At 41.4% G+C, this 16,717-nt stretch overlaps 1 protein-coding gene and 1 long non-coding RNA gene across 6 annotated transcripts in view; one reads left to right on the top strand and one right to left on the bottom strand.

The window, feature by feature from the left end:
• Positions 1-16,717, bottom strand: part of LOC145452878 (uncharacterized) — a 193,675-nt gene that overhangs the window by 102,479 nt on the left and 74,479 nt on the right. The window lies entirely within an intron of this gene.
• LOC145452857 (uncharacterized) lies at positions 27-16,511 on the top strand. Of its 5 annotated transcripts, none has more exons than XM_080330992.1 (18): positions 27-170; positions 679-793; positions 1,111-1,279; positions 1,331-1,390; positions 1,608-1,676; positions 3,036-3,184; positions 4,571-4,750; positions 4,813-4,897; positions 5,525-5,694; positions 6,677-6,872; positions 7,711-7,860; positions 8,480-8,597; positions 8,967-9,096; positions 9,566-9,710; positions 10,371-10,591; positions 10,651-10,802; positions 12,116-12,241; positions 13,895-16,511. In XM_080330992.1, exons 1-18 carry the CDS (start codon positions 63-65, stop codon positions 14,213-14,215), a joined length of 2,664 nt encoding a protein of 887 aa, XP_080187118.1. In that variant the 5' UTR covers positions 27-62; the 3' UTR covers positions 14,216-16,511. The 5 variants fall into 5 exon arrangements, with proteins under 5 accessions (XP_080187118.1, XP_080187117.1, XP_080187119.1 ...); XM_080330991.1 differs by having other exon boundaries at positions 3,036-3,190; XM_080330994.1 differs by lacking the exon at positions 27-170 and adding an exon at positions 248-557 and having other exon boundaries at positions 3,036-3,190.

The following is a 16,717-nucleotide window of genomic DNA, read 5'->3' as shown; positions in this document are numbered from 1 at the left end:
GGTAAATGGTGTGATACCGATGACTAGATGTAATCCAGTACTGATGTAAATGGAATAGCAATATGCTGCAACAAAGGGATAACGGAATCATTAATAATGGACGGAGTGTGCCACAAACAAGGAAGGAATATTCGGTTGCAGCGCCTGTTGGAATCCCGATCCCGGGAAGGGTAAGTAATGCCTTTTTCCTACGCTCAGCTCCTATAATTAGGTCCGCGATGACTCATGGGGTCAAATAAGTTTTTACTTTGTGTGAACTCGGTTGTTTGGTCCAGCCTCAGGCGGTGAGTAATTTGACAGAACTGTTTACACACCGTAGCCTACTCCAATGAAGAGATATGCATCCTTCCGTAAGATGTAGCCTACCCGAGTTTGAAGTACTGGTATCGTGTTACAGATTATAATACAGCCAGATGTTGTGAGCATTTGTGGTTCCATGCATTTTTTGTTTTCAGTCGGCAATAGATAATTGCAGCGCTGGCCGTATGGTGCATAGTTTGAAAGTAGGTTAGCTTTGTCTTTGTGACCGTTTGCTTAAAATGTTGATTGGAACGCAAGTAAGTCGATTGCTCTTGAATCAATAAGCCACGGTATCGATTGCTAACGATGGCAATCCCGAGGGATGCTTGATATTGAAGGATAAGATTGTGTTGATTCAATATTAGCCAATGCTTGCAGAGTGCTGGAAGACCCGTCAGTGCGTACCACCCTTCCTCATCTGGATTTTTCAGCAGCTCTTCTGAGGATGAGTCAGACGGCAGCCTCACAAACAGTTCTAGCCCTCCTTTGTCTGGTTAGTTGTGGTTGGATATCAATGATTTGTTTTTAACATATCCTTAATTAAGAGTGAGTTGTTTTTTGTCACCTTGTTATTTATGATCTGAGTTGGTAGCACGTGTTTTGTAACATATGTGACAGGCCTACTTTCTGTTTTGAAATGAGATATAAGACGATATGGTGTTGTGTCGATGTTGAATTAGCAACAGTGCATGAAAATCTAGCGTAGCGTGAGTGGGCACTGTTACGTGTGAAGTGTACTGCTGTGTCGTGTAGCCTCTCTTAATTGACAAGTGCTTTAGTATTGCACTTATTGTGTCATGTTCGTTGAAGATACGCACATGCTATCGTCTTCCTATCATGGGACTGGATATATGACCACCGGAAATACAGGTGTCACGCCTCTAAATGTGTACGGGACTTCGCCGCGGACGTCGGTTATGTTCAATTATTACAGCTCGCCGAAAGGAAGTTACGGCCGGCACCATCCGCAACTGATGAGGTAGGTTGTGATCGGTGAATTTTTGTGATTCATTTTGAGGACGGTTTCTAGATGCTTTTCGAAGAACCAGCTATTGTCAACTTCAGCCTGTCAGCCGTCTGTCAAGCCGTGGTAGGCAAAGGTGTTGCGTTAGCGTAGAATAGACCTTGATGGTCTGTGTTTATATAGATATGGGTGGGTGGTGGGTAGTGGTACAGGCTGCATTCTTTTCCCGTAGAATTTTTTGAGCTCAGCGTGTAGCCTATGGAATGCCTAGAAAGTTGTGTAAATAGAACCGTGACCTGCAGTTATTTATATTTTCTAATGCAGCCCATTGACGTACTTACAGCTCTGGCAAACTGCTACTGGTCAACAAACATTTAGCTGCTGCTACTTCTTGTGACAATATTAGCTACAGGTGACTTTTGTGTTCCATGTGCGTGTGTGTGTGTCTATTCATATTGATAGTTCTGGTAAGTTGTTGTGATTGGTCAATGGTCATTCTTTCATTATCATGAAATTGGGGTTTTCTATCAACAGACGTAATTTCAAAGGATGTCTGTTAAGTGTAAATTTAAGATAGTAGTCGGAATCTTGATTATGAATTCCTAGCTGTACAAATGTGTTATCGATGAACACATCAAAACGCATCAATGCAATTTTACATAGTTTGCAAAATTAATATATACTGATCAGTAACAGTTGATAGCCATGAACTGGAATGAAAATGATCTTGTACCATATAATCAATGGAAATTCGCAATGATGAAGTCAAATTTTGCAAACAATACACCATGATGCCTATTTTATTGATTATTTCAATGCAATTGCAGTTGCATCAGAATGCATGGATATGTTTCAGAAAGTACTTTTTCATTTGCAGAATATTTCATTATTACGTAGGAGGTCTCTCCAGTTAATACTTTTTGCTGACAATTTACTTCTTGCAAGACCAAATTTTCTACTAGTATGCTATGGGTCACACTCATCTAGTTATCAACAAATTATTATTATTCTAAAGCAATTAATTACCACCCAATACGCGACACAGTAGGCTACATGTGTTGCTAACTGCTATATTGATTCTCTCCATCTCAAAGCCATCATCGGCTTTTTCTACAACAGACAGTGTGTTCCAAAAGGTGGTTCGGGCTCTGCATTACACACAGCAATTGATTTGATAATTTGATTATTTAATATATAATTAATTTGATAATTTTTAATATAACAGGATCATGACTTCAAAGGGGATTACCTCTATACTACCGGGACATTACTTTTGCTTATGATTATAATTTTAATTGCTGCGGAAATGCGTTAAGTGCAATCATACAGTATTGAGTTAAGGATACTGATAGCGTAGACAAACCTATTGATTTTGTCAGCTATTACATCTGCCTCGCGGCTATGCTCTCAAATTAAGTGCTATTGTTTTTTATTGTTCTTATCTATACCTAATATATAGAGTGGGTAAAAGGAGTTTTCTTTGTTTACATGAGGCAAACATACTAGCCGTACTTGCATGCACTTGTATAAATAATGTGAGCTTGCTGCAAACATGTATGGCGTGGAAATTGAAGCTCTGTTTTTATTCAGAATAAATAAACCTACTTCGATTTACCAAGAATTGTGCTTATTTATTGGTTATATCATTACAATACATCCAAATAGAAAAGCTGCAGTTGTAGCCTATGTGTATGACATTGAACAAAACTCTGTACCGTACTATAGATGGTTGTGTAGCCCAAATTGATTCACGTTTTCTTTTGTGATTTAGAGCCAAGAGTGGCGAATCACCTTCGGTGCACCATCATACACATAACGGAAGAGCCGATGTTAGCCCTTTGTACAAAAGCACTGAAAATTTACATCTCTCCTCGGACAAGAAATCAAAGGAATGTTATGTTCAAATTTGCAAAGCAAAAGGTGTAGGTCAGTGATGCTGCTTAATCAATATATAGCCTATCCACAATGGTTGCATTGCATCACCATGCGTGTGAGATTTATGCGGTATTTTTCGGAACATGCACAATCACAATGTAGTCAGATAGTCTTATTCTGTAACATACTCTCTGTTACACACAGGCTGATTTTGTCACCTATTTTCGTGAAGCTATGAAAATTGGCCTACTATTGTGAGATGCCCCATGTTTTCATTATTCATTTTAAGTGGAAGGTACGTAAGATAAGGTTTGACACTAAAGGCACCTCACCTATTATTTTCGAAGGATTAATCAGGTGTGAAAATAGCACTAAATGGAAATGTATCGTTTCTATATTAAGACATGGATTTTCTCTTGGAATTCAGATTATTCACTTGTCCTGCCCATTATTCAGTAGGTTACTCGGTACTGAGTTGATAATACTAAAGCGTGTCAAGGAATCTGCATTAGCAGTGATGGCACCCTGTGTTTATTGCATTTCCTATCGGCAATAACTCTTGTCCTAGTGGAGCTAGTAGCTTTGAAAATAAAGTATAGGAATAAAAACGACAACTCGACCAATTGCCGATAATGTGATTCTTGACTTGTGCAAAATTTCGCACTGTATTTGCTAAGAGAGTTGTTTGTCTTCCTGGTTAACTTAACATGCCATACCTTTTCCAATGTTCTGCTGTGCTTTTGCGCAAAGCTCTTTTCAAAAACGTCCTTGCTACATGACTTTTTAATGAGTATTCCTCCATCTGGAACCGTTACTGCAAAGACACTGTAATGCACTCATTTCACATTCATTGTGATACCCGTATCTACAGCTTATGATATCTTGAATGTGTGACCTGATACAAGCTGATAAGAGTTGGAAAGAATGTGAAATCCGCTGTCTTTTCAGTCACTGTGTGACAAGAATTGTTTCTTGTCCAATATAATCGCTACCCGGTAGGGGAGAGGGGTGCTGAATTCTGAATATGTTGATACCAAATAATCGATTCAAATGCCTGCTTGCCACCATCGTTTCATGAGTCAGTGATTGTGAACACTTACAAGCATGACAGACGTTTACACTAAACCGCGAGCCTTAGATGGGACCCATAATTTTTCGATGAGTCACGAAACAAGAATGTACCACATTACACATCAAAATCTAATACATTACCATGCTATCGAATAGAAAAAAATTATAATGGATATCAACTGCAGAGCAGTGCGACTTTTCCTGTATGAGTCTAGTTATTTAGTATATGTTTTGACCTCCACCGAACCACTGAGACTGGCTCAGAAAACCCCTGGGGTTTGTTTGAACCCCCGGTCAAACTTCTTATATTTTGAATGTAGGCTACTATGCGTTGAAATGCTCTTTCTTGTGACCGCTCAGGCTCGAAGATGACGCAGCACTTGCAGCAGCGAGTCGACAACAGGCCGAGGGCTTGGTCGGAGTCCGACAAGAATCAGAGCAACAGCTCCATGCAAAGCTCCCGGGTTTCGGCTTTGCGCAAACTGAAAATGAAATTGGCGCAGAAAGGACCGCTGAAACGCCAAAAATCGGTGGACGAAGGTATTTCGTCTGATATGCCCACCCGTTTTGGGTTCCTTGCAATATTGTGACTTCTGCCTTAGAGGATAAAGGAAAGGCCGGTAATGTGCCGTCGCTGGAAAAACTGGAGGAAGGACGGCAATTGAATTGTGCGAGTGTAGCTGCTAGGTAAATGTTTTAAAAGCTATTTTGTTTACCGTTTTCTACTTTGGGGGATGGAACAGAATATTTAGGATGGGGGTCGGCAAGCTCTGGGGCGCTAAATTTTTTATTATGCCCTTGGTGCAATTTTTGTTCTGCTTGGTACAATTAGAATTATTCTCATACTAAATAGTTAAACATCTGTAGGCTACATATTGTTTTATCGAGACGTACTTTGGGTACAGAACTGCCATCTTTGGAAATTTTATCGTTCCGCAGTTGATAACAGGCCTGCTGGCCAGATATGTATTCATTCATACTGTGAGTAGGTCATAGTAGTTCATTCCTCCATCTCTTCTAAAATTTCGGCTGGCGCTAGAAGGTTAAGGCGGTTCCTATGTGGCATTACTAGGAAGTCTCTGGTCAATGTGGGCTGATCTGATGACAGCTACATTTCAAATGTAAGTTAAATTAAAACACAGACATGAGAAGTACAACAAAGTCGGTTTTCAGATTATTGCCTGGATCAAATAGTTGTAACGTAAAATATCATATCAATTACTTATATAGATTTGTAGGCGATCTGGGCTTCCTACGCAATTTTGCTAGCTGCCAACACGACTCGATCTGTTACACGCAAACGTTTTGCCGCAGATTGCAGAATATGTCGCTCGAGACCTCTTCCTTTCTTCACCAAGAGCACGAGGTCACGAGAAAACCGGAACGTCGAATAGGCGTCACCAGATTTTCGTCGCCACCCCATGTGCTGCCTCAGGTCCGGGAGAATCCAGACGACTGCCTGGTTTATCAACGGTTTCTCGAAGGTATTCGATTTATTTGGGATTAGACCGGTGGTGCTCAGAAGTAAGGAATTGCACTGCTTAGTTGAAAAAATACCAAGTGTTCAGACTTTCAGTTTCAGTTTGTGGCAAAGTTGAATTGTTGATGCTAAAACGATAGGCTCTAATGTATTCCACCTCTCCAAGTTCATTCTATATAGCGGGGAGTTGAACTGCAGAGCATGGCCTACTTGTGTCCAAGTCTGTCTGCTGGTTTAATCTCTCCTTAAAGTGATCGAAGTTCATCCCCAAACTAACCTACTTCTCACTCGACAAAATTCAGTATGCAAAATTTGTACTTATGCATCAGACCTGTTGAAGTAGAAGTACTATACGAACAAAACTGCTCGAGTAAGTGATAGAGTTAAAAGCTTCTTGAGCAATCCAGTGAAGTAGATTTACTTTGTTGATACCGGTAGCCTTTGGGTTTTAGGGGGTGGTATAAAGACATGTCAGGCTTGATAATGGGCCCATTGTTATTACTTGCTAGTTGCTACGACAGAAGCCTTGTTAAGCATTGTATGCAATTGTGATAAGCTATTGTAAAACATATTATTGCTAGTGGATGACGCAGCATGGTGTATAATCTGCACCCTTGACTTGCTATCAACCGTACGGATTCGCAGATACTGCAACACTCCAGCCCTCGGCCGTGTGTTTAGGCTGGTGCAGCTGGGTGAGGAATTGAATGATGCATAATTCAATCACACGCTATCAAATAGTTGAAGAAGAAAATGAAAGAAATAGTTGAAGAAGAAAATGAAAGAAATGCTCATTCTCTGCTGAACTTTGCGAATTCTCATTCTCTATTGTCGTTAAGTGCCGCACAGAGCTGGCGATAACATTTCGAGTTTTGGTCCATTTCGAGAGTACTCCTTTTCAACCAATTCTCAATTTCTGGTTGTAATTACAGCGGCGCAGTAATCGACAATCCTACGCCGTCGCTAAATACCCAGTCACCTTGCAGAGCACACTTGTTACGACATCATGCCGACGAGTTCGAAACTTGTCGTGCTGGACACGAGGCTGGAGGTGAAGAAGGCTTTCCACGCTCTGATCGAGAATTCGTTACGTAGCGCGCCACTGTGGGACAACGAACTGCAAGACTACGTCGGACTGCTCACTGTGTCGGATTTTGTCAGCATATTGCTGGCGTATCACAAGTGAGCGTTCTATTTTACAATCCCGGAGATCACGTCTTCGGAAAAGGTCCTTATGCATTTTTTGTATACGGTATGATAATGATAATAAACATGAAATGATGCCATTTATGTGTAGGTTGCGTGAACACCAACCCAACGCATTGTCTGTAGAAAAGGAAAGTTTTGTGTAATCGCTGAGAACTGTAGACTGGAAGATGGGATAAACATGTTTTCGCGAGTTTCTTAAACCGCGACACACTTCCCGCGTCGCAGATGTGAAATTTCTGTAGTAAACATAATGTATTATTGATTACAGATTTTTTTAATTTTATACCTACTTCTGTTGTTGTCGGCAAACGTAAGACGTTTGGATATAGTTGGAAATTGATGTGATTCTTTCACTCGCTGACCCTTCTTAGCTTGTTAGTTACGAGACAAAAATGTGTAATGTACCATTCTGATGGCTGGATATCTATCTGTCACGTTTGTCAAAGTCAAAGATTTAGATGGATTTTATTCAATTCAGTACTAGTATGTGAATAATGACTTACTCACAAAGCAAATCACAAACAAATTTTGGTACTTATTTATGACTGTGCAATGTGCAAGTGTGTATTGTGTCCGAGCATAATCTAGTATGATGAAGATACAAATTTAGGTCGTTAAGACCATTGTAGAACAATGGCATGAAGAAAGTATATGTGAACGAATTCAGAACAAGGGATAAGCAGATTACTCTATCTGAGAGAACAATAGGGAATTCTAAATAGAGCCGAGCTTGGAAAGGGGGCAGAGCTATCTTCAATTGTACCCCACTGTCTATGCCTCTGGTCTAGTGACAGAATCTCCTCCCAATCAGGTGCCCGAATAAGAAGCTGGAGGACGTTGAAAACCAGAAGATATCGTGCTGGAGGAAGGTTCTCGATGCTAAGAAGACATTGATACGCGTCGCGCCTGAAGCATCCTTACTCGGCGCGATCGATATTTTGACAAAGGAGAAGATACGCAGGTGATTTTGCGATACCGTGTATCAGGCGTTGCTTTACCAGTTACCACTAGCAATGATTTGGCACAGTGATTTGAGTAGGCTACTAATTTTATTGATGGAGTCGTGTTAGGCTACTAAACAACAGCATGAAAGATATGTAAACAACAGCATGAAAGATATGGAAAGTCCAAATCTGCACCTTGTATACTACCACAGTGAATATATGCTGGTTCTATATCACATTAAAGGTAATTTGGTATTTTGTCGACCATACCTATTTCATTGTACTTTGTGACAATATTGCTATGGGTTGATTACGATTTCACTGTCGTTTCCACTAACTTGGCAAGCCTCGCACTGCATGTTTCGTATGATGCGATACGACCAATCTACCTTTTCAGTTTAACGGTTGAAATTACTATTGAAATTATAATTTCCGTCATGAGTCTTAGTGGCTTAGCAACGCATAATCTCAGACCTGAACTGAAAGAATGACTTCTCTCGACTCCCACAGATTTCACTACCAGGTTGGAGCTCAGCTGGGCCCACCTCACGATTGACTTCTTAAGGTCGAACTCTGTAGTAACGCAATATATCACTGCCAGTCGACCAACGTTTCTTATTATCTTTCGGTATGCAGATTGGCAATTGTGGACCCGGACAACGGAGACGTCTTCCACGTCATCAATTATCGAAGGATATTGCATTTTCTTCACTTATTCATCAATGAGCTGCCGAAGCCGGGATATATGTCTAAGGTTTGATTTCCTTCTGCAATCCTCCAATACTAGTCACTAGGTCGTTCCAAATCAATTGATCGAATATTGGAGGGAAAATTGGCATTTCAGAACGAAGGGGTCTCAATTTCAAACCCAGCATGCTACTGCAAACAAAGTATTACCACATCATTCGCATTTCGACTATTGATCGATCACAATAGGTCAGAACCAATGTACTAGATTATGCCCCATATTCAGTCATCAATAGCGCACCAAAATATGTTCCCTTGCTTTGTGATCGAGTCATTATTCACGTATCGGTACTGAATTAATAACTGTGACCACCTTTGTGCCAATCACAATTTCCGTGGCGCTTCAACGAAACTACCCCTTGCGTTAATTTTTCAGAGCGTCGGCGAGCTGGGTCTCGCCACCCCAAAGGAAGTGGCCACTGTGAGCGAGGACAGTCCCGTTATCAAAGCCCTCGAACTGATCGACAAGCACAAAGTGTCGGGCCTGCCGGTTCTCGACTCGAACGGTAGGGCGAGGCTTGTTACTTTGCTCTGTAGACCGAGTACAGCAGCGGTTCTCAACTTTTTGACCTCACAGACCTTCAAAATGTTGCGAACCGGTGTACCTTCGAAATCAGAATTAATCCTTAATTTAATCAATATATATATATGCAACTCAATGTAATACTGAACACTTCATTTATTGCTTCTTTGCGTACTGCTGGATGGTTCTATTGAAGTTTTTCAAGGTGACGCTCACGAAGTCATGTTAAAGACCACTAACGTGATCGTGATTGTCCGGTATCATTTAAAAGAAATGTGACTGCTGTTTGCTGTATTTGCCTATAGCCTTAATTTTACTGACAAATGTTGCTTGATGGCACTGCCGGAATATAGCAAAGTTTGTTTAAAAGTATCCATTGCCACTGACTAGCACCTGTCTGGGGAACGGCGGTTGAGAACCACTGATGTAAAGGGTTGTTACGTGTGTCATAGGACGCGTGACCGACATCTTCACGAAGACCGACGTCCTGGTACTGGCTGGGGAGCAGCTGTTTTACGACTTGTCCATTCAAGTGAGCACGGTGATATCGCTGCATTCGGTTGAGCAGACGGAGGACGCCGGGCCGCAAGTCACCAGGTGAACGTCAAATTCAAATAGCTTGATGACTTGCTGCCGTGCGAGCAGATGTTGTAAAAGTAGTCATCGTCGCTACTCGAGAGGTAGAAGTAACGATCAAAAGTTATATTTGAGAAGAAGTGTGAGTAGCGATTCTAAGTAAGTGTTCTAGGCCTAGTTTTGCCTAAAATACTGAAAACTATTGAGTATAAGCGGCAGTATTCTAGAATAATCACCACATTGAGTAGCGTGGTAAGTAGAGTAGGCAAAATCGGCTCTAGTGTTCTGGAACAGTGGAAGTGCTTCCGTGCAAACCCTGGCTGTGTGGAACTAATTGTGGGTCACAGTTAGGATAATGTGGTCGTAATTTCTACTCGAGTACAAATAGAAGCGGTTTCCGAGTAAAAAGTAAGAATTCTAGACCGTATGTGTAAGAATCCGAAACCTGAGTTACTTGGTGTAACTATAAGTAGGTAAAATCTACTTGTGTAAAAGTACTCGATAACGACCACCTCTGTGTGTGAGCATGGGGTGATGGAGCTCATGGATTCAAGTACTGGTTCCAGTTAGGGTAACGGACTTTTTGTTTTATTCTTGTACTCGAAGAAATTATGGCGGGTCTTTGAAATCGTGACTCAAATAATGACCGGAGCGTTACTAACTCGGAGTTCGCGCTTTCAGGATGATGCCCGGATCACCGGCGCTGGTGCGCAGACGCAACCAGCCGCGGCATGACCAGCGCGACGCGACCGTGAAGCCGCACCCTTTCTTATGCGACGCAGACAACGCTCCCAGATTGATGCCGTCGCCGCTGGTCCCCTCGTCTCACAACGCCCATCGACAATCGGACAGCAAACGGACGAGGGACAGAAGCCACCACCACGGCGCCGTTCGGCATCTGAGTATGGAGTAATGGTCCCAGGGATTTTGTGCCAGGAGTAATATCGTTTTATTGTTACAGGCGGAGGCCACGCCAAAGGCGACGGGCCGGTACTGTCACCGCCTAACGCTCAGGGTTTTCTGCATCGACGGAGGCATTTGTCTAATCATCTGTCAAAGTCCACGTCCATCAGCAGTCATTTGGTCACTGTGACGAAGCACGACACGCTAGAGGTGGGTGTTTTGCTTGATAGCTGGTGCTTCTAGGGAGATTTACAAGGATTTCAGGTTTTTTATTGCAACCTTTCTCGACAGCGGGGTTGTAACCAAGTCTCAAGGTTCCTAGACACAAGTCAATTTGACTTGGTGGTTTGACAAAAAGTTGAGTCATTTTCAGTTCACCACCGAGTCACAGTCAGGTAGCAAATGGTCAAGTCTGAGTCATAGTGTTAAGACTGGAGTCAGAGTCCAAGTCATATTGTTTACTGTTCAGTATCGAGCTCAAGTCGGGTTCAACTTACTTCTGTGAAACTTCTGGGCGATACGGAAGACGTCGGGTTCATAATATACTCAATTTTCTCAACATGCTTATTCAAACAGATAACATGCAGTTTCTGCGCCTATTTTTCAATTTTCGGTCCTGATGTTCGAGACTTGGATAAGCCATAGACTGTATCGAGTCATACGCAATGACTTGAGTACAAGTTGAGTCAACGAAAAATTACAAATGCAGGGCAAGCGTCCAACCTAAAACTGGCTACTCGACTGCCGTGATGGCCCCATAATCTGCATTTTTGTCTCTCTCTTAATCATTGTGATCAATATTCTTATATTAAAATCATGCGTACGGCAGTGTTAGGATGAAGTCAGAACCTTCAAGTCGCAAGTCATTGCAAATTTGGTCTCGAGTCGAGTCATTTCAAGATTTTCCAAGTCGAATCACACAACTTTCAAAGCGACTCGAGTCATTAAATCTTTTCAGTTTGTAGCGTTGAATTTGATTTGACATGACAATTGGCTGTAAAATTAGTCTCAGAGTCAAGCTATTACTCAAATTATCCCAACACTGGCGGGGGAATGCCAGTACGGACGCATAAGTCACAGTGTGGTAGTGTACAGTGGATTGACAAACATGGACACGCCTACAGATTGGCGGCGCCGATGCAATCGTGCGGAAACGCTTTTGTTACATAAGTAGGTAAGTAAGTAAGGTCGCGTGTTTCAAAAGGTACTGAGATCTATGTAAATACCAGCTCACAAATTGCCATGCACTGCATGTTGCGCTCCTGCGTCAATCAATGCTGATTGCGCGTATTGCACGTTTAGGCCTGGTCAAATGTACCAGCGAGCGTGCCCAAATGCAAACAGTCGTATCACCCGAAATAACACATCATTTTGTTGCACATTTTGACCTGGCAAAGAATATGCAAAATTGTTGCATGTTCGGCACTAGCTTCTGCACAAGGTTAAAAACAGTGTCTCCACCGCCGTGCATCGCATTGGTTCGACTGTGTTTGTGGTATGTAGATTGTCGTTACTTTCCGCAGGCGGTCATGAACAACATCGTTACCTCCGACGTACTACAAGCTGTGGTGGTCGACGATTTTGACAACGTGCAAGGTGTAATCTCGATTGGAGATATTCTCAGATTTATGGTATATCCCACGGATGAGGTATGTGTTAAGAGGGTATTGTATATTTTCAGAATGGGTGTGATATGTCAACGCTTTGGATGTGTATATAGCCAGTCCGACATGCAGCGATTTAGATCACAACTATGAACTAAATTGTGTGTGATTGAATGATTGTCACTATAGAAATGATTTTCAAGCCTACTGATCTGTATGTGGTGCAAAATAATACCAATTTCGGAAAACTATTGTTTGGTATTTACGGCTGTGTGAAACCAAAAAATGTATGATATTCACCCCTTCTCCCTACACTTGAACCATATCATTTAGCCCTTCGTCATCATTCGATTTTAGGCCAATTTCACTTCTAATTGAAGTTTTTAGTGTTACACTTGGTATTTTGAAAAGTAGACATGTAACGAGTTTGGGGTAACGTTTCATAATGCAAATTGCCTTGCCTTAAGAACCTTGTGAAGTAGGGTCTTACTGTAGCTGATCTTTGAAGATTGTACCTATTTGTAGTGTCATGACCAGGCCGATTTTTTTTTTACCTAAAAAATGGAAGATTTTTACCTAAAAAATGGAAGATTTTTACCTGAGCATTGAGCATTTTTGACGTTAAAAACTCAATGTCGACAAAATTTTGCCCACATGTATGTGAATTACGTGATTTCGCACATAATGTTAGAACTGTCTGTCCTTCGAAGTAGTTTGTCCTGAAAAACTTTTTGATTGAAAACTGACAAATTTTTACATGAAAAAAAAAACTTCATTTTAACGAACTCTGGACCTCTGAAGAATTCCAGTAGTTACATCACGCATTATGGTAGAAAGAATTATAATTTGTTAAAGTACTACGAAAGATACTTTCCTACATTATTGGGTTGAAAGTGTCTGTCCTTACTAAGAATGGGGAAAGAACGTTCAACAGCAGCAGTTGTTGGCTGACAACACTGAAGTTGTGCGTACACTGCTGGTGACGCACCGTGTTGCTTCATTCTGACCATTTTGTCTACATCTTAATTTTTCATCATCCGCTTCTTGATATAAGAACCAATGCCCACGCAGTCTTGCTTCAGTTAGGATATTGCGGTACGTTCAAGCCAGGGTTATCTAGAAGTTCTAGATATCCCTGGTTGAGCATAACACCATGTCAACCTATTTGTTTCATTTGACCATTTATCATTCACAATGAGCAGACAATGGGCCGTCTACAACTGTATGCCTATAACGTAGGCTACAAGATGTAAACAGTCAAATGATAAGTTCACCGACAGTGCAAACATCTGCAATAGAAACGAAATGCAGGTTGCAAAAATTTTTTGACTTTGTTAACAATTTTTACAATTTTTTGACCCAGCGCTACAATTTTTACAAATTTTTGACTTTTTTTTGCAATGACAAAAAATCGCCCTAGTCATTAGTCATTTTGCGGTAAAACTTGCAATTTTTGAAAGTAGGCACCCACTGATTAGCAGCTAAAAGTATACGATCCTTCGACTGCAACTTGTAATTGAGCAGAAATGGTAGGCCATACTGACTATAAATACTCACTGAAGTAGTATTAAGATGTATGGGGAATTGATACTTCTTATTCTACTAGAGTAGCGACACAGTCTACTTTGACCACGTCCGCCCGTATATTACCATCACATCATATCTACGGAATAACTGACGCGTCTCTGTCTTCAACAGAACGGAAAACCGATCGTGGAGTCTGCGTACGAGAAACCGCCGCTGGTCCGCTCGCGCTCGGCCAGGTCGCACGGCGAGTCCCGGCGTGACAGCAACAGGACTCGTACCGCCTCGGACGACTCTGACCTGACCAGCTCGCTAGTACGCAAGAATTCGCGGACGCTCTCCGGTTCGTCCACGGTGGACAGCGCGTACTCGGACGCTTCCACGGCGTCCCTGCTTAAGAACGACAGCGGCGGGTCTAGCGACAAGCTTCTGGAGGTGGCGGGTCCTGGTTTCGCGTGGAATCTCGAGTCGGGCGAGATGATGGAAAGACTCTAGCTACATGGGTGTATCGCGATTGATTTGGAGACGGATTTGAAGAGATCGTGCGGGAATGGGAAACACCTTTGTCGAACTCTTTTCGCAGATTGATTTCGCATATTTTGAAATGTCACGGTTTTGGTATGCATCGAGTAACGAGTAGGGCTGAGCACAGTGTTTGAGCGCTTGAATCCGAAGTTTTCGAGTTGAGGATGATTTTTTTCAGAACTGAAATTACGTGCCCCTTTCCACTACAATTATAGTGTTGATACTTTTTTCACTTAAAATCTTGATAGGCACAGCTTCCAAAATCTGTGGCACAACTCCACCCATGTTAGTGGAAATGTGGCATCTCTGTGAAGTTGTGATCAATCCGGTACCAAACTATCTTTAATGTGGTTCAGGACTGGCGATATTTTTTTTGTGCTCTCATGAAAGGTACATTTTGAACTTTCCGCGTGATCCATATGGTTGTGATACTTGACTCGAAGTCTAATACTCAGGTGGTAACGAGATATTGCTGTGAGTGCAATTGCTGGTTCCATGTTCCGCCTATAAAATGTGACCGTGTCCCTATTTTTCTGAATGTTGCGTCGCCTATTCGGCTTCTCGTAACGATATTGTTCCAATTTGAGAGTTTCAGCGATATTCGTTCGGAAAATAGTTCGTGCTGTTCATTTCTTCAATACGTACCCCATGCCTTATCGCAGTTGGTGAATTTTGGTGGTTCGGGTGTAATCTAATGCCTATTTTGTTGTTCTGTTTCTGAGAGGACAATTTTGCTTTGCTCGGCGAGACGATCATGTACCATATCTTATCCTATATCAGGTGCTAGTTGTAGATTCCGTTGCGTCTGTAATTTTATGCTCGCTTCTTTTGTGTTTAATTACTTTGTGGTCGAGCCAGTGCAGGTAAAACGAACAGGTTTGTGAAATGATTGCACACATGAAAAAATGGTATCGGATACTGGTGACTTTGTTTTCAATTCGTCAAGAAGTATTGTAACTGCTTGATTAAATGTGAACATTGATTTTTGAGACACATAATGGATGAAGTGGCTATTTTTTTCAATGTGATGTTCTTGTGCTGGTAGAAAATTTCCCATTCTCTAGAATGTTGTCCCGACATCTGTGACAAACGACCCTTTGTTCTGCCAAATTGGGGTGATATTTTAGTCAAAGTACTGCCTACATGTGGTAGGTCGATGCTGAATTACCGGGGGTACCATGGCAGATGAAATTGTGACGAAGGGCAATTTACTGTTCCCTGCCAAACGATGTACGCTTTTTTGAAAAATTCTTTACAACCACGATGCCATCACCATACCAACTAGTTCCTGATATCGTTTTGCCGTGTCACAAATATTGTTCCATCGAAATATGGCGTACGTTCAATGTTTTTGTACCGCGTTCCTGCTTGACCTTCCTCTTCCTTCATTGATCTTTACGCTTCCAACCAAATGCTTTTTAGTTCACGTAGTTTCGCTCGTTATGTCAGAAGCCGAGCTAAATAGTTCTGCTGCGAAAACATAATTGAACATTGCTGCCTTTGTTGATGGCTGCTATTTTTACGATTAGCGATTGTCCAATGGCAATGTTCATCCCTGTCTTGAAAAGAAGCGAACTATGAAAGAGAACTAAACGTTATCTGAAATGTGTTGTCTCTGGGTAGTCAAATCCACTTTTTATCATTTTCCGGCATGCTAAACTCGCAAAACACAATGTCTGAATTTGACGGATAAATCACCTTCTGAAGGAATGTGTTGGCTTGCGTGTAGCTTGGATAGAAAAGCTAAATTCAACTATTTTTGTGTTATGGACTTCACAAATTTATGTTCTCAAGTGCTCGGATTTTAAAACGTATTTAGCTTTCCTGCCTTGTCAAGATGTTGATTAGTGGGAATAATTATTCTACCATGTCGTTCATGTGATTGAACTTTTCAAATACTTGAAATCTAGAGTATAATAGCTGCTAAATGATGTATTATGCTTGAACATCACTTGAACCGTTAATATCCTCGAACAGAATTAGTGCCGACTACCATAATCGTGAATCCATTGAAAATTTATTGAGTTGCTTTTGACTATCATTAGATAGATATGCGCCTTTAGATTCGTGCCATTATTACTTTGTGATCAGTAGTGAGAATTCTGCCTCAAAGTACTCCTATATGTGATGTACCTTTTTGGAGAGAAGTTGGTATTTAAATGCCCGGTCTACTTCCTTGGTATCATTGTCATCTACCTGATTGTTTTTACTTTCGTTTGTTGTTGAAATGCAAAAATTGTTTAGCAATAAATTGAGACGCTTATAAGGCATTGTATTCATGTAAGAAGGATATGTATATTTACAAGTGCTTTGGTACAGTAAATAGCTTACCGATACTCAAAGATATCTAGACCAATACCAGGCAGGCTAGTGCCTCCAATTGCGAATTGGTGAAATGAGTTGAAGTGAGTTTCTGTCTCTTGGAGGATGATTTAGTAAACTGTAGAACAGCAAATACTCCTCTAAGCCAGA

The sequence above is a fragment of the Botryllus schlosseri genome, chromosome 12 (assembly GCF_051294905.1).
Source record: "Botryllus schlosseri isolate E-star chromosome 12, Bs_hap1, whole genome shotgun sequence".
Classification (NCBI taxonomy): Eukaryota; Metazoa; Chordata; class Ascidiacea; order Stolidobranchia; family Styelidae; genus Botryllus; species Botryllus schlosseri.
The sequence above is the reverse complement of the archived record's forward strand: the minus strand, read 5'-3'. Positions and strand labels throughout refer to the sequence as shown.